Source organism: Labrus mixtus, chromosome 22 (genome assembly GCF_963584025.1).
Source record: "Labrus mixtus chromosome 22, fLabMix1.1, whole genome shotgun sequence".
Lineage (NCBI taxonomy): Eukaryota > Metazoa > Chordata > Actinopteri > Labriformes > Labridae > Labrus > Labrus mixtus.
Window position 1 is genome coordinate 8,307,479 of NC_083633.1, and position 15,919 is coordinate 8,323,397.

Below are 15,919 nucleotides of genomic sequence, written 5' to 3' on the forward strand. Positions count from 1 at the left end.
AGAAATCTGTTCTGTCTGTATCTGACTAACATGACTGAAAATAAGACACAAAGTCAGTAAAGTATCTGTCATTTTCTCTCTGTTGTTCTCTGATGTGCAGTTTTCTTTAAGTCTGCCTGTCTTTTAAACTAAGCATGCTTCATGATGGTGTAAAGACATTCATGTGTTGTATTACGACATGATGTACAAGAGCTAATCGTGCTCAGGCCCGGTTTATGTCCAATCAGTGTTGTTGTAAAGTTCCCCTGCTCATGAGGCTGTGTCAGCGTCGCCTCCACTGCACATGAGCTCCTTCAGTCCCGCTTACGGATGTGATGAAACCAGCTGGATGTGTGTTTACATTTTTATTTTATTTCATCCTCTTCTTGTGTCTGTTTTCTTTCTCCAGACTACCTGTCACAAGGTGTGGATCTGAGCGGCATCGAGGTGATCGAGAACGACCTGCTGCTGATCAGCAGAGCTCGGCTGGAGGTGGAGAACCAGGCCAAGAGGCTGCTGGAGCAGGGCATGGAGATCCAGGTAAACCCCAACAACACAAACACAACTCAGATCTTTGAACCTCATTTATCATCCATGTTTACTTAAAAATCTATAGGAAAGTAGTCCAGTCCCCCATAGGTAGGGTAACGCTAATTAACCCGTTCCTGCACTGATTGACCTCGAGCAGTTTTTAACGTCTGCTCTACTGAAAATATTTAGAGAATTTCAGGAGGACTGCTCCTGAAATCCTCCTGATCTGATAGTTCACACAGGCACCTCACAGAAGGAGAATATCCCAGTAGGGGGTCTCCTGAGGTAAGACATGACGTAAAAAAAACAACGTGGATGTACAAATCAACAGTCTGGGGTGTAACCCCGCCTCTCGCCCAATGACAGCTGGGATCGGCTCCAGCCCCCCGCGACACTGAACGGGAAAGAGTATAGATGATGGATGGAAATCTGAGATCTGTTTCCCTTTGAGGTCTCACAATGTGATGGATTGTCATTTTTTTTGCTGGTAAATTAAATAGTTGGCTACAAATAGATGCTATAAATAGTTGCTGGAGCTTTTGTTGAAACCAATTAATATTTCATGAATCAATGGAGTGATAAAAAAACATGCCCACCAATAAAAAGATGCCCACCAAACTCCAAGGTGGAAAGGTCTGGAAGCTAAGGTCAACGTCTTAGAGTCAGGCCTTCGTTCGGTGTCTTTATCTGATTGGCTCTGAGTGAAACAGAAGAACAAGCAGGCGAGAGAAGAACGCTCCAAATCTGTGTCACCTGTTAAATCCATGTTAGAGAGAAAACACTCAACGCTGAGCTCAGCTGACCTTCATCTGCCCCAGAAAGCCTCGATCTCCAGAGGACAGTGTCCCATTAAAGAGAGAGTGTGTTATCCCCTGTGTGCGTGTGTGTGCGTGTGTGTGTGTGTGTTTGATGTGCGTGTCAGTCTGTTCTGTGTCCATGATGACATACTGTACGTCCAGGAGAGTGTTGCAGCCGTGTTTCTGCTCGCGTGCATGTCGTGCAGCCACAGACAGATTTAAAACGTTGTTGATCAGAAGCGTGAAGGTGTTACTCTCCACCAGCAGCTCATCATGTCTGACCTCCAGGGTGAACTTCACAGGACGTCTCACGTTTTATCTCGTCACACCTGTCTACATGCTGAGAATAAATACTAAAACACTCGACAGAGAGTTTAGGGGACGATCCTTTTAAAGAGATTCAGAGAAATTCTGCTTTGATTTCTTTGCGATTTTGTGGTTTTGATTTCCTTTTCCGAGCTCTACAAGTATAATATATCTTGATGTGGGAGGAAGATCGGAGGGTACGGGTTAGGTGTGCACTGTGCAGGTATGGGAGAGGTTTAGAGGTGCATGGGAGAATCTTAAAGTCATATGCAGGCAGCTGAGTTCTGGACCAGTTGAAGATTATCGAGAAGCGAGTTCAATACTGGAGGTAAACTCGGCGTTGACAGGGCAGAGACGGTTGAAATTGCATAGATGGAAATATGCTGACCTAGTCATTGATTTGTGTTTCAGCGGATAGTGTACCGTCGAGGATGGCATCGTGACTCTTGACGTGGGGGTAGCATACAAGCCACTGTACGGGTTGCCATGTTAACCATTTGTGCAGGACGTGTTGGGAAGTGCCAGCTTGTGAGTTTGTGTTTTGTCATATTTGTGCCGTGAAGGTGTCGAGGGTTAAACGGGTGCGTGTGTGTGGAGCAGGTGGCTGAGTGTGAAGCAGCAGGAGAAAGTCTTTGTCGCTTGTTCCTTCCCCGACGTCTTGACACAAACCTGTTTTTCTAAAATTAGACACACGCACTCTCACACTCCTCTCTCCTCCACCCCCCCCCCCCCCCCCCCCCCCCCCCCCCCCCCCGTGCACGCCACCTTCAGCTGAAGTATTTTTATCTGCTAGAGCAACCTTCGCTAACGACTTGATGTCGTGGCTTGTGTGCGGGGCTTTGAATCCACACACATATGCACCGCGTACACACTCTGATGGAGCCTCTTATATCAGAGTCGTTTCTTGTGAATGTTGTGTAAGCGGTTGGACGCGCTGCCCGGGCTGTGTGGGAGCGAGCTTCACCTCGGTGCTCTGACGGAGCCAGCAGAGACCCTGCAGTCATCTGTTGAGTGGGAGAACAACTGACCCACATAGAGAAACTCCTCTCCTCTGTAAACCGAGGGAAAAAAAAGGAACGATGTAGTGTCTGAAGCTGTTTCAGTGAGCGGCTCTGCAACGCAGCGTCATCAAACATTTATCACGTTTTTAAATCCTCATTTATATGTCAACTCATCAGAAAATGACAAATAAACTTTATTCGCTTTTAAGGACTTTAAGGATGTGCACAAAGTCAGAGGACAAAAATGACCCTTCACATGTAAGTTTAGCAGAAGGCCGACAGCTTCACATTCGCTCTATAAATCGGTTATTGGGAAACTGGATTGAAGTCTTTGCCTCTGATCTTTTCCAGAAAGTCGAACATGAAGGGATTAAATTTAGTTTCCCCTGAAAAGCTCAGGCCCTGATGATATGAAGCCTCTGAGATTGATTTCTTTCATCAACTTTTATGTATTTATGTTTCTGTGAATGTGCCAGTGACATATCAGTTTCCTCTGGTCTCTTCTTTTCTCCTCTCTAGTGTCCTTTTCTCTTCTCTGATGTCCTCTGATCCTCTGGTCACCTGTCCTCTGGTTTCCTTAAGTCTCCTCTCTTCTAGACTCCTCTTGTCTTCCTAAGTCTCCTCTTTTCTAGCCCCCTTTCCTCTAGTCTCCTCCCCTCTGGTCTTCTCTCATCTTATCTCCTCTGGTCACCTCTTGTCTCCTTCCCTCTGGTCTCCTCTAGTCTCCTCTCTTCTCCTTCCCTCTGATCTCCACTTGTCTTCTTCCTTACGATCTCCTTTGGTCTTGTCTCCGCTGGTCTCCTCTCCTCTGGTCGACCCCCTTTGGTGTCCTCCAATCTCCTCTAATCTCCTCCGATCTATTTTGGTCTAGTCTCCTCGGATCTCCTCTGGTCTTTTCTAGTTTCCCCTGGTCTCCTCTCCTCTAGTCTCCTATCCTCTGGTCTCCACTTGTTTCCTATCCTCTGGTCTCCACTTGTTTCCTATCCTCTGGTCTCCACTTGTCTCCTTCCCTCGGGTCTCCTCTAGTCTCCACTTGTCTCCTTCCCTCGGGTCTCCTCTAGTCTCCTCTCCTCTGGTCTCCGCTTGTCTCCTTCCCTCGGGTCTACTCTAGTCTCCTCTCCTCTGGTCTCCACTTGTCTCCTTCCCTCGGGTCTCCTCTAGTCTCCTCTCCTCTCCTCTCCTCTCCTCTCCTCTCCTCTTGTGTATCTTTAGCTGTTTGTACTTACTGACTTTAAACATGTTAAAATGCCAAATCCATTAAGTTGATCCCATTTTATTATCCCTCATCCTGCACGTATCTTTCTCTTTCTCCGATATCGTTTAGAATCCGACCCAGGTGGGCACGGCCCTGCAGGTCTTCTATAACCTGGGAAGTCTGAAAGAGACCATCAGCTCCGTGGTGGGGGGCTATAGGACCAGCATACAGGACAACATCAGCAGCGCTCTGGACATCAAGGGTCTGACGCAGCCGGCTAACACCAGAGGTAAGAGAGCTCAGAGGAGGAGAGTTTAATCTCATCGTCCTTGTTTCTAACAGACGAGAGACAAAAGCCTTTTATGATTCGACCCAGTTCATCTAAAATAGATTATTAAACCACGACCGCAGAGGATAGGCAGTCGTGGCAGGAGGGAGTCTGTTATTTTCATGTCTTTCATGAAGCACAGAAATCATTGTTCTGATTAATGCACCCAGTGTTTTCAGATAACCCGTCGTGATTAAGCCTCAGATTCTTCCTCCTGCGTTTCTCATGTTTTATATCTTTGAATAAAATCTGAACAAAGAACAAAACGAGTTTTCAGGATCTTTTAACAATAAGGATCCTTAAAGAAAGAGCCTGATCATGATCATAAAATAATCCAGAATAACAGATTTCTTTGTATGCGACTAAAACAAAATCTCCCCTCTCCAGAAAAGAACCACACAGGAGTTTTATAATCTTTCCAAAGAAGTACATTAAAGGAAGAATGTGTGACTTTTTCATCCAGTAGATGTCGCCCTTGAGCACCAGCATGAAAACCAAAACAAACTGCGGTTTGGCCACGCCTCCTCCCTACTGAAGCCTCCGCTCTCCTCCAGAGACACACCTCCAAACTCCCTCCCCTCACGTTCACATGAAGGAGTTATAAATTAGAACGCACCATCATTAAGTACCAGTAAGCACAAGCGGCGGACAAAATTGTCCTCTGCTCGAGCTGCAATCACCTGTGTCCTGCATTGTTGTGTTAGCGCTCTTCAGTTAGCTCGTAGCTTCACATTGCATGTAAACTGACAAAGAATGAGCGTGATCTAAAAACTCTTACTAACATCTAAATAATCAGTGAGTATGTTCTTCTTCTCTCTCGTTCTTGACTAAAACAGCTTTTATACTCAAGGGGAGGAGCCGGCCGTCCCGTCCATGTAAACACGGCTCTGACAACAACACAGCCAGCGGGACTCGAGCTTCTCACTCATTGTAGACAGTCATGACTCAGACACATTTACACAGGATAGACCTGATCTCTGCTGTATTTATGTGTAATATGTCACACAATCTTCCTTAAACGGGATTAAATGCGTCAGTATAAAAATGAATATTCTCATTTATGCATCGGCGTGCATCGAGCTTCTGATAGTTACATCTACATCAGAAATGCATGGCGGCCCATCTCCGTATTTTTGCTTAGTGTTGTGTAATTTCTTGGACAGTCGTCAACCTTGAGGTTATGTAAGTCGTAATCGTTAATCATGCAGCAGTTATTATGGTTTTAATTTTAGATTTTTTGAAACGGGATTATGCAAATGATGATTTCCTGTGGCTAAATAGCGGCCGCCCCCAGTGCTTAGAGCGCGTTTTAAACCACATGTGCAGTCCAAATGAAAATAACCTGCGGGGCTTTTTATGCCTTAATCGTCGAGACAGGACGACACGGAAACAGGAAAGGAGCCACAGGTTGGATTTGAACCTGGGCCGCCCACTTCGAGGACTACAGCCTCTGTCGGCGCGCGCACTAACCACTCGGCCACCACCGCCCCATGAGAGGAGCAAAACATGGAACGAGACGCTGCAGTCCTCCGTTTGTTGTTGTTGTGATTGAAGACGGTGTGCAAGTGTTGCTGGGAAAGCGAAGACGTATTGAGTGACATAATGACGTGGCTCTTTTGCGGCACTTGCCCTTGGATAAACAAAGTGGTTCGCAAGTTGAACCAGCACTAGCACCAGCCTAGAACTAGACTTGGGTTCACTTTGGTGGAAAAGGGTTACAAGGGCAGGACAAGGAATTTACTAACGAGGCAATTTTATTTAACCAGGGCAACGTTTCGATCTCACCTCCCTGTTTTTAAGATCCCTTTGGCAAATTGGCGATCGTGTCATCCTCTTTTACATCACATGTAACAACATATAGTGATGTAGAACTTGAGTGTAGTTGGGTTTATTCGAAGAACGAAGCCTTAACTTTCCACTGCAAAAAGAATGAAGGCTTCTAAAGAGTCAGTTATTGCAAAAACAGTTAGATCCCTCACAGACGGGGTCCAGGAGGTCAGCTTTGTTAGGGATAGTTAAACATGATAAATGTGACAGGCATGGGAACTACCATTCCCACTTTCTTCCCTATCTAGTCTATCTAGTTCTGAGGCCAAAAAACAACCTTTAACAAAAGTCAGAGGCTTGTTACTAATGCTCCTGCGTCCTGCATTTGGTTTTTGAAGGATGGTTGTGATTGCACACAAACAAACACACAAAAAGGTGACAGCTCTCTGATTCCTCCCTGCAGGTGCACCAGGCAGAGCGGTGCTGCCCACACCCGGAAACACGGCAGCTTTCCGCGCAGCTCTGTGGACCAACCTGGAGAAACTGATGGACCAGATTTGTGCCTCATGCAGACAGGTGAGCATGCAGCAGAGCGCTAACTTACTGCACAGGCTGTGTTTAAAAAAAAAGAAAAAAACAGGACGGATGAATCAGGTTTGAAGTCTCAATCGATAGACTGATGAATTGATTTTCCAGGTGCAACATCTGCAGAAGGTTCTCACGAAGAAGAGAGACCCCGTCACTCACGTGTGCTTCATCGATGAGATCATCAAGGTGGGTGGACACCTCTGCTCTTTCTGTGGTAGTTATAGCTGCAATCAGGACTCCAGTCAAATATCTGCACATGTTCTCACACTCTGCTTCCTCTACGATCCGTCAAGTACAGGTTAAACATCAGACTGTGATCAGCTCAGAACTCTGACTACCTGACCCCCCGGGGGTTTCTGTTCAGTACATCAATTCGATTTTGACATATAACACAAAATGAAATAAGGGTGCAGGACACTGTCATTTTAAAGGAGCAGTATGTAACTCTGACACCTAGTGATTAAAATGGGTACTGCAGTCCAATTCTAAACATTGTAGAGAGCTGTCTCCCCCGCCCCCTCCTCTCTGGAGTCTATGCTCACACAGGTTGCCATGTGGTGGACACTGAAGCTTCAGTGTTTAGCCAGCTCTGCATCGGTCTGTAAACCTTTCTGTGTTCTAACCTCTCTCCATTTTTCAAAAATCATCTCCAACATTGATCCTAGTTTGAGCACGTTTCTGCTCGTGGAGCTTATTAGAAACATGCAGAGGCTTTTTAGGTCGGGTACAATCACTTCTATCTGAACCAGTTCTCTTGCCCGCTTCCATCGCTGCAACACCTGTTGGTTTGACCTGATAACTGGTCTCATATCTGACAAACCGAGGGGCGTCCAAAACGGCCGTGTGGGGGTCGCCTTAAAACCGCCTACCTTCTCTGGTCCAAACAAATCCAGAGCATTCAGGAGCAGAATCTAAAGTTAGAAGGAGGACATACTGGCTGCTGCATTGTTGTCAGAGAAGCCAGCACTTCAACATAGCATGTTTCCTTAATGTCTGATCATATAGTAAGGTCACTTTATCATTTCACTCGCACTACACATCTCACTGATTGGACCTTTAAAAGTTTACATTGTTGTGTATGGGGAAGATCGTTCTGTGGAGAAGAAAGCAAAAAAGAAGCAAAAAAGCAGAAAGTGTTTCGCTCCGGGTGTCTAAAGTCGTAGTAGGAGCTCATGTCAGTCTTTAACACGTTATCGAGACCACCATCAGCGCCTCACTCTCGTACCTCCACTGAAAGCCAGATGCACAAATCAGAGCTGGTGGCTGTTACTATGGAAACCAAGCTCTCACCAATTACCCCGAGATGGAGGTGTGAGCGGGGGACCTAATGACATGTCTAAATGCACAGCTACTCGCGCGGTGCTGCTGCAGTCTTACTGCTCAGTGTCATGGACCGGAGCGCCGCGTGTCCACAGGAGAGAAAAAGAAAACATGAGACTAACATGATGCTCCGCTGACAGACGAGCTGCTGCAATATAAATATAATTACAAGAGAAGACGCCTGAGACGTGACACATGAGCTGTAACTCCTAATGAGCGAGATGAGGTTTTGTTAGGCATAGAAGCGGAGGGTTAGAGGACCATCGCTCACATTGAGAAACAGCTGTTAGACCCGTCCATACCTCTTTTTTTTCCTGCATAGTAACCATAGGCTGTGGAAAAAATAGACATCCACCACTGGTTTCTCAATTTATTATATGAAGCCTTGATTTCTGTATTCAGCCTCCGCCGTGTTGGTTTTCTAGAAGCAGAAGTATTTGGAGGAGAGGGCGGAGCTTGAGGGGAGTGAGCGGGTCGGACCTCGGCTAATTCTTCAGCTGGTGAATAAACAAGTTCACTACGATGTTTCCCAAAGAATGAGACGTTATATCTGTGCCTCATTAAGGGGGGGGAGGGGGGCAATAAATAAAAGTTTGTCCGAATTGGCGCGCAATAAATCTAAGAAAAGAATGCACCGGAAGGAGCCGGCTGCAGAGATTCGGGTTTGAGCTGTCGTCAGTCTTGATTGGATTGATTGAAGTGAAGGTGCAGTGAAGTGAGGAGGTGACAGATGTGATGGAGGTAGAGGTCAGACAGCTGAGCAGCAGCCGCAGCAGGCCGCACTAATGACGGATCAGAGGACGATAAACAGACACACACACGTCCAGTCACATTATGTAATTAATGCATCATCGTTAGGCAGGCTCCTTCACCAACACATTGACACCAAAGCTGAACTTCTGTTCTCTGTTCATCTACATACATGCAGATTTGTGATGCAGCTTCTGACACGGCACACCTTTTAGCACAATAAGCTATAATAAAAATGCTAATCATGGTGTTTGTTCTGTGTTTACCTGTGGACAGGACGGGCAGCCTGACATCCTCTACACCTTCTGGAACGATGTGACCAGCACACTGAGTGAGGAGTTTCACAGAGCCACCGAAGGTAACGCTGAAGGCTTTTCTTCTCTGCTTCCAGTTTCGGTCCACGTTTCATCAGAACAGGCGGGGAAAAAAGATTGTTACTCGGGCTTGTCTCCGGATTTTAAATCAAGATCAAGAAGTGAGTGAAACGTCCCCTGCAGACAAGATGAGGATTTTTTCAGTGATATTTATGGTCTTGGTCTTGACTCAGTATGGGTTCCTAAATGTCTCGGTCTTGTCTCGGAGCACTCTGGTCTCGGGAAGTCTTGGTCTTGTCTCGGTCTCGATCCCTAAATGTCTCGGTCTAGTCTCGGTCTCGTCCTGCCTTGGTCTTGGTCTTGACTCGGTCTCTATCCCTAAATGTCTCAGTCTTGGAGCACTCTGGTCTCGGATTTGTCTTGGTCTCAGTTAGTGTGGTCTTGACTATGAGACTATTGCAGACACATCCTGCGCAGTGGAACCCCTTCAACACTTAAGCAACATTTAACAACACGCGCTGAAGGAAATCTAAAGAGAACCTGATTTTACATCCATGCACTTCTACATCTCTTCTCCTGCTGAAACACAGAGACTGATTGTAACACACAGTCATCAGTCAGAGGAACTGTGTAGTAGAGCGAACTGTGTAGTAGAGCGAAGTGTGCGGAATTGAACTGTTTGTAACGGTTTCTAAATGGTGGCTTGATTGTTTGTTTCACCTCTCTGATCAACAATCATCGCGCTCTTGTTTCCCTCTTCAAGCGGGCTCGCTACGATGGATTGTGAAGCAAAGCGAACCAAATGAAAACCGTGCAAAACAGTCGAAGAATAGTTAACACAGGCGTCCACGAGTGGATGTTTTAGGAGAAAGACTCAGAAAGAAGAAAGACGTAATCATACTGACAATAGCTCACTCTCCTCTCACACACTCACAGATCATTTGGAGGCGTCTGAGAGTCGTCTGATTACAGAGAATAACAAAGTGAGAACAGGAGAGGCGGATTTGGCTGCTCTCTTTGTGTGCGTGTGCGTGTTTGTGCACGCTTTCTTGTAAAGATATTCTGGAAGAGACAGTGAGGTGCTTGTTGTCGTGTGACTGATATTCTGTAGAAGTATATTTATTGCAGATCATTCCTTACACGGTGGATGAATCCTTAAAGTTTATCATGAACTCAACTCACCCTTCACTCAGTAGATATCCCAGACTGACTGACAGTTAGTAAAATAGATCTCCTTTAAAATGTTTGTTTTGTTTAACGGAGGTTTGATTGATTACTTCTGATGCGTTCAAGGAGCTCAGGAAATCTAAACGCTGATCGACTTTTTGCGACACAACATCAAGCAGATTACAACAGATTGTGAGCTGCCCTCACATGCAGTTATCTGTTTATAGAGATAAATAAATCATCATCAGATTAACGCTGATTAGAGCCGGGATGTCATGACGGTATTTGTGTTCCTACTGACCGTTTATCCGGCATACACCAAAACCGGCTGAAATGTACGCACTACAAACTGAAACCAGAAAACTTCCCATACTTAACGCTGCATTCATGTGGTGTCGGACACCGGAGAATATCCTGCTGCGTTCTCACATCAGCCCACTTGGACTTGCTGCGGAAAAAACACTACGAGGCTTTTTTACAAACTTTCCCAGGAAAAAAATAAATGTGAAGTTGTTGTTTTCCCACGAGATTCCTTTTTGACTTTCCTCTCAATTTTATCTTGGTGTGAAATTCCCTCACTCACTTTATCTGCCTCTTCTTGTGTCTCCAGCCTCGTCCTTCCTGAAGCAGGCGTTTGAAGGAGAGTACCCCAAGCTGCTGCGACTCTACAACGAGCTGTGGCGACGCCTGCAGCAGTACAGCACCAGCCTGCAGGGGGCGCTGAGCAGCGGCGGCGGCGGCGGAGGGATGGACGTGTCCCTGGACATAAGCAGCGCAGAGACGGACAGTCAGGACCTGTTCACGCACGGAAAACAGGACTACAAGTGAGCAAAGCACACAGGAAGCCACACAATCGGAGTCACTTCAGGGTGTGATCACACGTTTGTTTGCTGTGAAACGCGGTGTGATCGTTTATTTCGGAGCATATTTGTTCTTTGTTTGTTTTAACACTTCAGTTGCAAGTTCAGTTTTGAATATAGAAGCTCTTTTGAACCTTGAGAGGATCTCTGGAGTCAAAGCAGGTGGTGTTTATCTAAGCAGGGTTTACAGCAACTCCCTCACTCCTCACTCCTCGTGTTTACAAAGCCAGGAATATTCTTATTTGTAGTTTTGTTTTAAAGGGGACATATTATGAAGAATCCACTTGTACAGTGTTTGTGAACATATATTTGGGTAACCTGAGTGTCTACTGACCCACAAAATGTGAAATAAACCCATCCAGTCCTGTCTCCGTGATGTCAGCTGAAACAATCAGCTGTAGAAATACCAAAACATGTGAAAAATGGAGTCCAGATTTTTTTTAAAATACCTGAGTACCTTTATAATACAGAATGTGAAAAACACACCTGAGCCTCACCACAGATCAGAAACGTTCAGTTGAGTCATCAATCTTTTCATTTCTCATAAACTGAATGATTTAACATCTTCCTGTTCTTGTAACAATGATGTTCGTTCACACACACACACAGACACACACACACACACACAGAAACACATACACACACACACACTGACACACTCAGACACACACAAACAGAAATACACACACACACACACACACACACAGAAACACGAATACACACACACACACTCCTCTGCACTGTAAAGTGGCGGGATGAGACATGGCGGCATTTAGCAGTTCAAGTGCTCCGTTAATAAATGTCAAATCAGATATTAAAACCAGTTAGAGGATGTTACTCAGAATGTCAACACGAGAGAGTGAACTGATTGTTGGTTTCATAACTCATAATGACATCATGATGGATTCAGAGTGTTACGTTTTTAAAGGCTACCTCACAGTGAACGTCTCTACCCACTCCCTGTGTCGTCTCACTGCTGTTTGAATGTTTTACACGTCTCTCTCTGTGTGTGTGTGTGTGTGTGTGTGTGTGTGTGTGTGTGTGTGTGTGTGTGTGTGTGTGTGTGTGTGTGTGTGTGTGTGTGTGTGTGTGTGTGTGTGTGTGTGTGTGTGTGTGTGTGTGTGTGTGTGTGTGTGTGTGTGTGTGTGTGTGTGTGTGTGTGTGTGTGTGTGTGTGTGTGTGTGTGTGTGTGTGTGTGTGTGTGTGTGTGTGTGTGTGTGTGTGTGTGTGTGTGTGTGTGTGTGTGTGTGTGTGTGTGTGTGTGTGTGTGTGTGTGTGTGTGTGTGTGTGTGTGTGTGTGTGTGTGTGTGTGTGTGTGTGTGTGTGTGTGTGTGTGTGTGTGTGTGTGTGTGTGTGTAGCCCAGAGAAGGCTCTGAAGGACTCTCTGCAGCCGTACGAGGCGGCGTACCTCTCCAAGTCCCTCTCTCGTCTGTTCGATCCCATCAACCTCGTGTTCCCGATGGGCGGCCGCAACCCGCCGTCCAACGACGAGCTGGACAGCATCATCAAGACCATCAGCAGGCGAGTGCAGAACAGACGACTGCCTACTGTTTGAAAGTGTTAACACTAGGGCTGTCAAACATTTTTTTTTTTTTTTTTGTGGCATGTTTGAAATTCCATCATTTTGCATTTCAGAAGAGTTTCTGTTTTATTTTGAATCTTTGTGCCGTCTTAAGCTGAGTCATTCAGACATGATGGTGATGAATGCTGGTTGTATACACTTTTTGCCTCGGGCCCCAATAGACTCACAAATCACCACCGCAAACAGCTCAAAGGAACGGTAACAAAGGTCAATGTGTGATGTCATGAGGTGGATATGACTTTGGACTCGTCAGCTGAGCTGTCTGAGAGTTTGTTAAAATGAAGTGAGTTTTACATCACTGAGACTACTATCTACGGAGAGTCTGGAGGGACAAAATAGCATGAGATTAATGCACTGTAAAGAAATGTAGGCTTTAACTTCAGAGCTTAACCGCAACCTGACAGTCGTAGTTGAAGTCTTTTTATTTCGTAATTTTGGTTGGAATTAAGGAAAATCAAATAATATTCATGTTGAGTTTCGTAATGTCACACCGACAGGATTTATTCAGGCAGAAAGGTCAGGACCACCCGTAAATAGGAGAACTGGATTTAGCTGTTTAGACGTCGGCAGCCTCTTTCACACGCTGCACTCCTGCTGCATGTGTGAACGCAAACGGCTGAATTTCTTGTCCCTTACCTCGTCCAAATGTTTTCCTGCCGACCTCCTGGAAAGATTTCTGCAAGAAGTCGAAGTGAGTGTGAACGCAGCAGGAAGCATTCAGGAAGTTCACCTGGAGCGTGTGGGTGGAGTGTTGATTGTCATATCCTGCCACCGGTTCGATCTCGAGCGTATTGAAGCCGCTTCACACTCTCTTTTCTCCTGCTCGCCACTTACTTCTGTTTCCGCTCTGCGCTCATACTGTGAACACGTCCAGTTAGCCGTAGCGTTGCTATGAAGGCAGGATCTTTGATCATAGTGTCAGACTCCGAACACGCTGCCTGCTTCCTGTGTATCATAAATAACCAGATTCTAAAATAATGTTATGTGTTGCAGTGAGTTGAATGTAGCGTCAGTGGATCCAAACCTTTCTCTGGCTGTGGCAAAGAACGCTGCAAAGACCGTCCAACTCTTCTGTGTCAAGTCTGAACAGCTGGTACGTAGTGTGTGTGTGTGTGTGTGTGTGTGTGTGTGTGTGTGTGTGTGTGTGTGTGTGTGTGTGTGTGTGTGTGTGTGTGTGTGTGTGTGTGTGTGTGTGTGTGTGTGTGTGTGTGTGTGTGTGTGTGTGTGTGTGTGTGTGTGTGTGTGTGTGTGTGTGTGTGTGTGTGTGTGTGTGTGTGTGTGTGTGTGTGTGTGTGTGTGTGTGTGTGTGTGTGTGTGTGTGTGTGTGTGTGTGTGTGTGTGTGTGTGTGTGTGTGTGTGTGTGTGTGTGTGTGTGTGTGTGTGTTTCTGTGTGTGTGTGTGTATTAGTGTTTCTGTGTGTGTGTGTGTGTATTAGTGTTTCTGTGTGTGTATATTAGTGTTTCTGTGTGTGTGTGTGTGTGTGTATATTAGTGTTTCTGTGTGTGTGTGTGTATATTAGTGTTTCTGTGTGTGTGTGTGTGTGTGTATTAGTGTTTCTGTGTGTGTGTGTGTGTGTGTGTGTGTGTGTATTAGTGTTTCTGTGTGTGTGTCTGAGTGTTTCTGTGTGTGTGTATTAGTGTTTCTGTGTGTGTCTGAGTGTTTCTGTGTGTGTGTGTGTGTATTAGTGTTTCTGTGTGTGTATATTAGTGTTTCTGTGTGTGTGTGTGTGTGTATTAGTGTTTCTGTGTGTGTATATTAGTGTTTCTGTGTGTGTGTGTGTGTGTGTATTAGTGTTTCTGTGTGTGTGTCTGAGTGTTTCAGTGTGTGTGTGTGTGTGTGTGGTGTGTGGTGTGTGTGTGTGGTGTGTGTGAGAACTGAAACAACAAAACCATCCACAGTTAGCAGGACAGACACTCACGAGTGGTTGCCATGGTTGCTACTTCTTTCTTCTTTCTGCTTCTTGGTCGGATTTGCAAACCAGCTATGTGCATACCGGAGGCGCTGGTGGCACAGTGGTTGGTGCGTGCGCCCCATGTATGGAGGCTATAGTCTTCCAAGCGGATGGCCCAGGTTCGAATCCCACCTGTGGCTCCTGTCCCGCATATCGTTCCAAACTCTCTCTCTCTCCCTGATTTCCAACTCTATCCACTGTCCTATCTCTACATTAAAGGCACAAAAAGCCCCAAAATATAGCTTTAAAAAAAATACAACAACTATGTGCATACTGCCCCCTGCTGTATCAGACGGAGAGGGGAGGGGGGAGCAATCCTGCACGGGCATGATATGAAACATCCTGTGTGGAAATGAAATAGTTAAATAAAGATTAAAAAGTGATCTAAAGCGATCATTACCTGCAGGGTTGCTCAGCCAAAGGTGTGTGTGTGTGTGTGTGTGTTTGGTCTGTTTAAAGTAGAATATAGGTGTTGTATAATTTCAGTCCATTCACTGATCTATTGCATGTCTGACTCTCTCCGTGTGCAGCTGAGTACTCAGGGCGATGGCAGTCAGGTGATCGGTCCGTTAACCGAGGGTCAGAGGAGGAACGTCGCCGTGGTGAACTCTCTGTACCGTCTGCAGCAGGCCGTGGCAAAGGTGAGCAGCTGAGACAGATACTTCATACAGGACCTTTAAAACTAGCTTGTTTTCTGACCAAGCGTTTCTTTATCAGCAGACATGGTGCACAAATCTAAACAAATCCTGCGTCTCCTCTACAAGTTTAAATAAAGTTTTTCTATATTTTTATGTCTTAACAGACTGCTTGGTTGTCAGTTACCTGAGCTGCACTCATTTAAAGTTACTGCACTCACACTTACGGGATTCATTTCCTTTATTTAATCAAAGACATCTATCCTCTGGTGGAAACGTTGTGTTTAAGAAAAACTTTTTGTGGCATTCGAGCAAGTGTGCAGGCATTTCTTCTTCTTCTTCTCTCTACAGTAGGTGATTAAATAGCCTTATTTTTTTATTTCCAGCAAACTGTCCAAAACTGAACAAGCTCCAACTAACTGTCATAAAATCAAGAAAGAAAAGCAACAACACTGTGATTCTGGAATCTGCGAGTAGTTGACACTTCTGCTCGAAAATGTCTGAAACAATAAATGCTTTTAGAAAAAGTTGGCAGAATGTGGAGTTATTTTTCTGTGATTATCTAAACAGGAAATCAACATCTACTGTAATTGTAGCGCTGTTGAAGGATATGAAAGCAGATACACTGAATCTGAGTCTGCATGCGTTTGAATGGTGCTGCATTACAGGTCACATATTCTGTAAAATGCACTTCACCATGTTCCTCTAACAGTAGTGTGTCCCTAGTCTGTCTACAAACCCCCCAATGATGAGAAAAGTCCATCCTCTCCGTCTTTAGCCTGCTCCACTTTTCAGAAAATGTGTGCTCAAATAGGCCGTTTGGGGATTTTCCCTTCATGACAGCACAA

At 45.4% G+C, this 15,919-nt stretch overlaps 1 protein-coding gene across 3 annotated transcripts in view; it reads left to right on the forward strand.

Annotated features, from left to right (window-relative positions):
- Positions 1–15,919, forward strand: part of cog5 (component of oligomeric golgi complex 5) — a 53,691-nt gene that overhangs the window by 30,601 nt on the left and 7,171 nt on the right. For all 3 annotated transcript variants that reach the window (XM_061029410.1, XM_061029411.1, XM_061029412.1), the window contains exons 7-15: positions 389–519; positions 3,939–4,098; positions 6,368–6,480; positions 6,601–6,678; positions 8,839–8,920; positions 10,654–10,867; positions 12,263–12,424; positions 13,479–13,578; positions 14,967–15,077. In XM_061029410.1, coding sequence (XP_060885393.1) covers positions 389–519; positions 3,939–4,098; positions 6,368–6,480; positions 6,601–6,678; positions 8,839–8,920; positions 10,654–10,867; positions 12,263–12,424; positions 13,479–13,578; positions 14,967–15,077 — 1,151 coding nt within the window. The remainder of the gene's footprint in view (positions 1–388; positions 520–3,938; positions 4,099–6,367; positions 6,481–6,600; positions 6,679–8,838; positions 8,921–10,653; positions 10,868–12,262; positions 12,425–13,478; positions 13,579–14,966; positions 15,078–15,919) is intronic.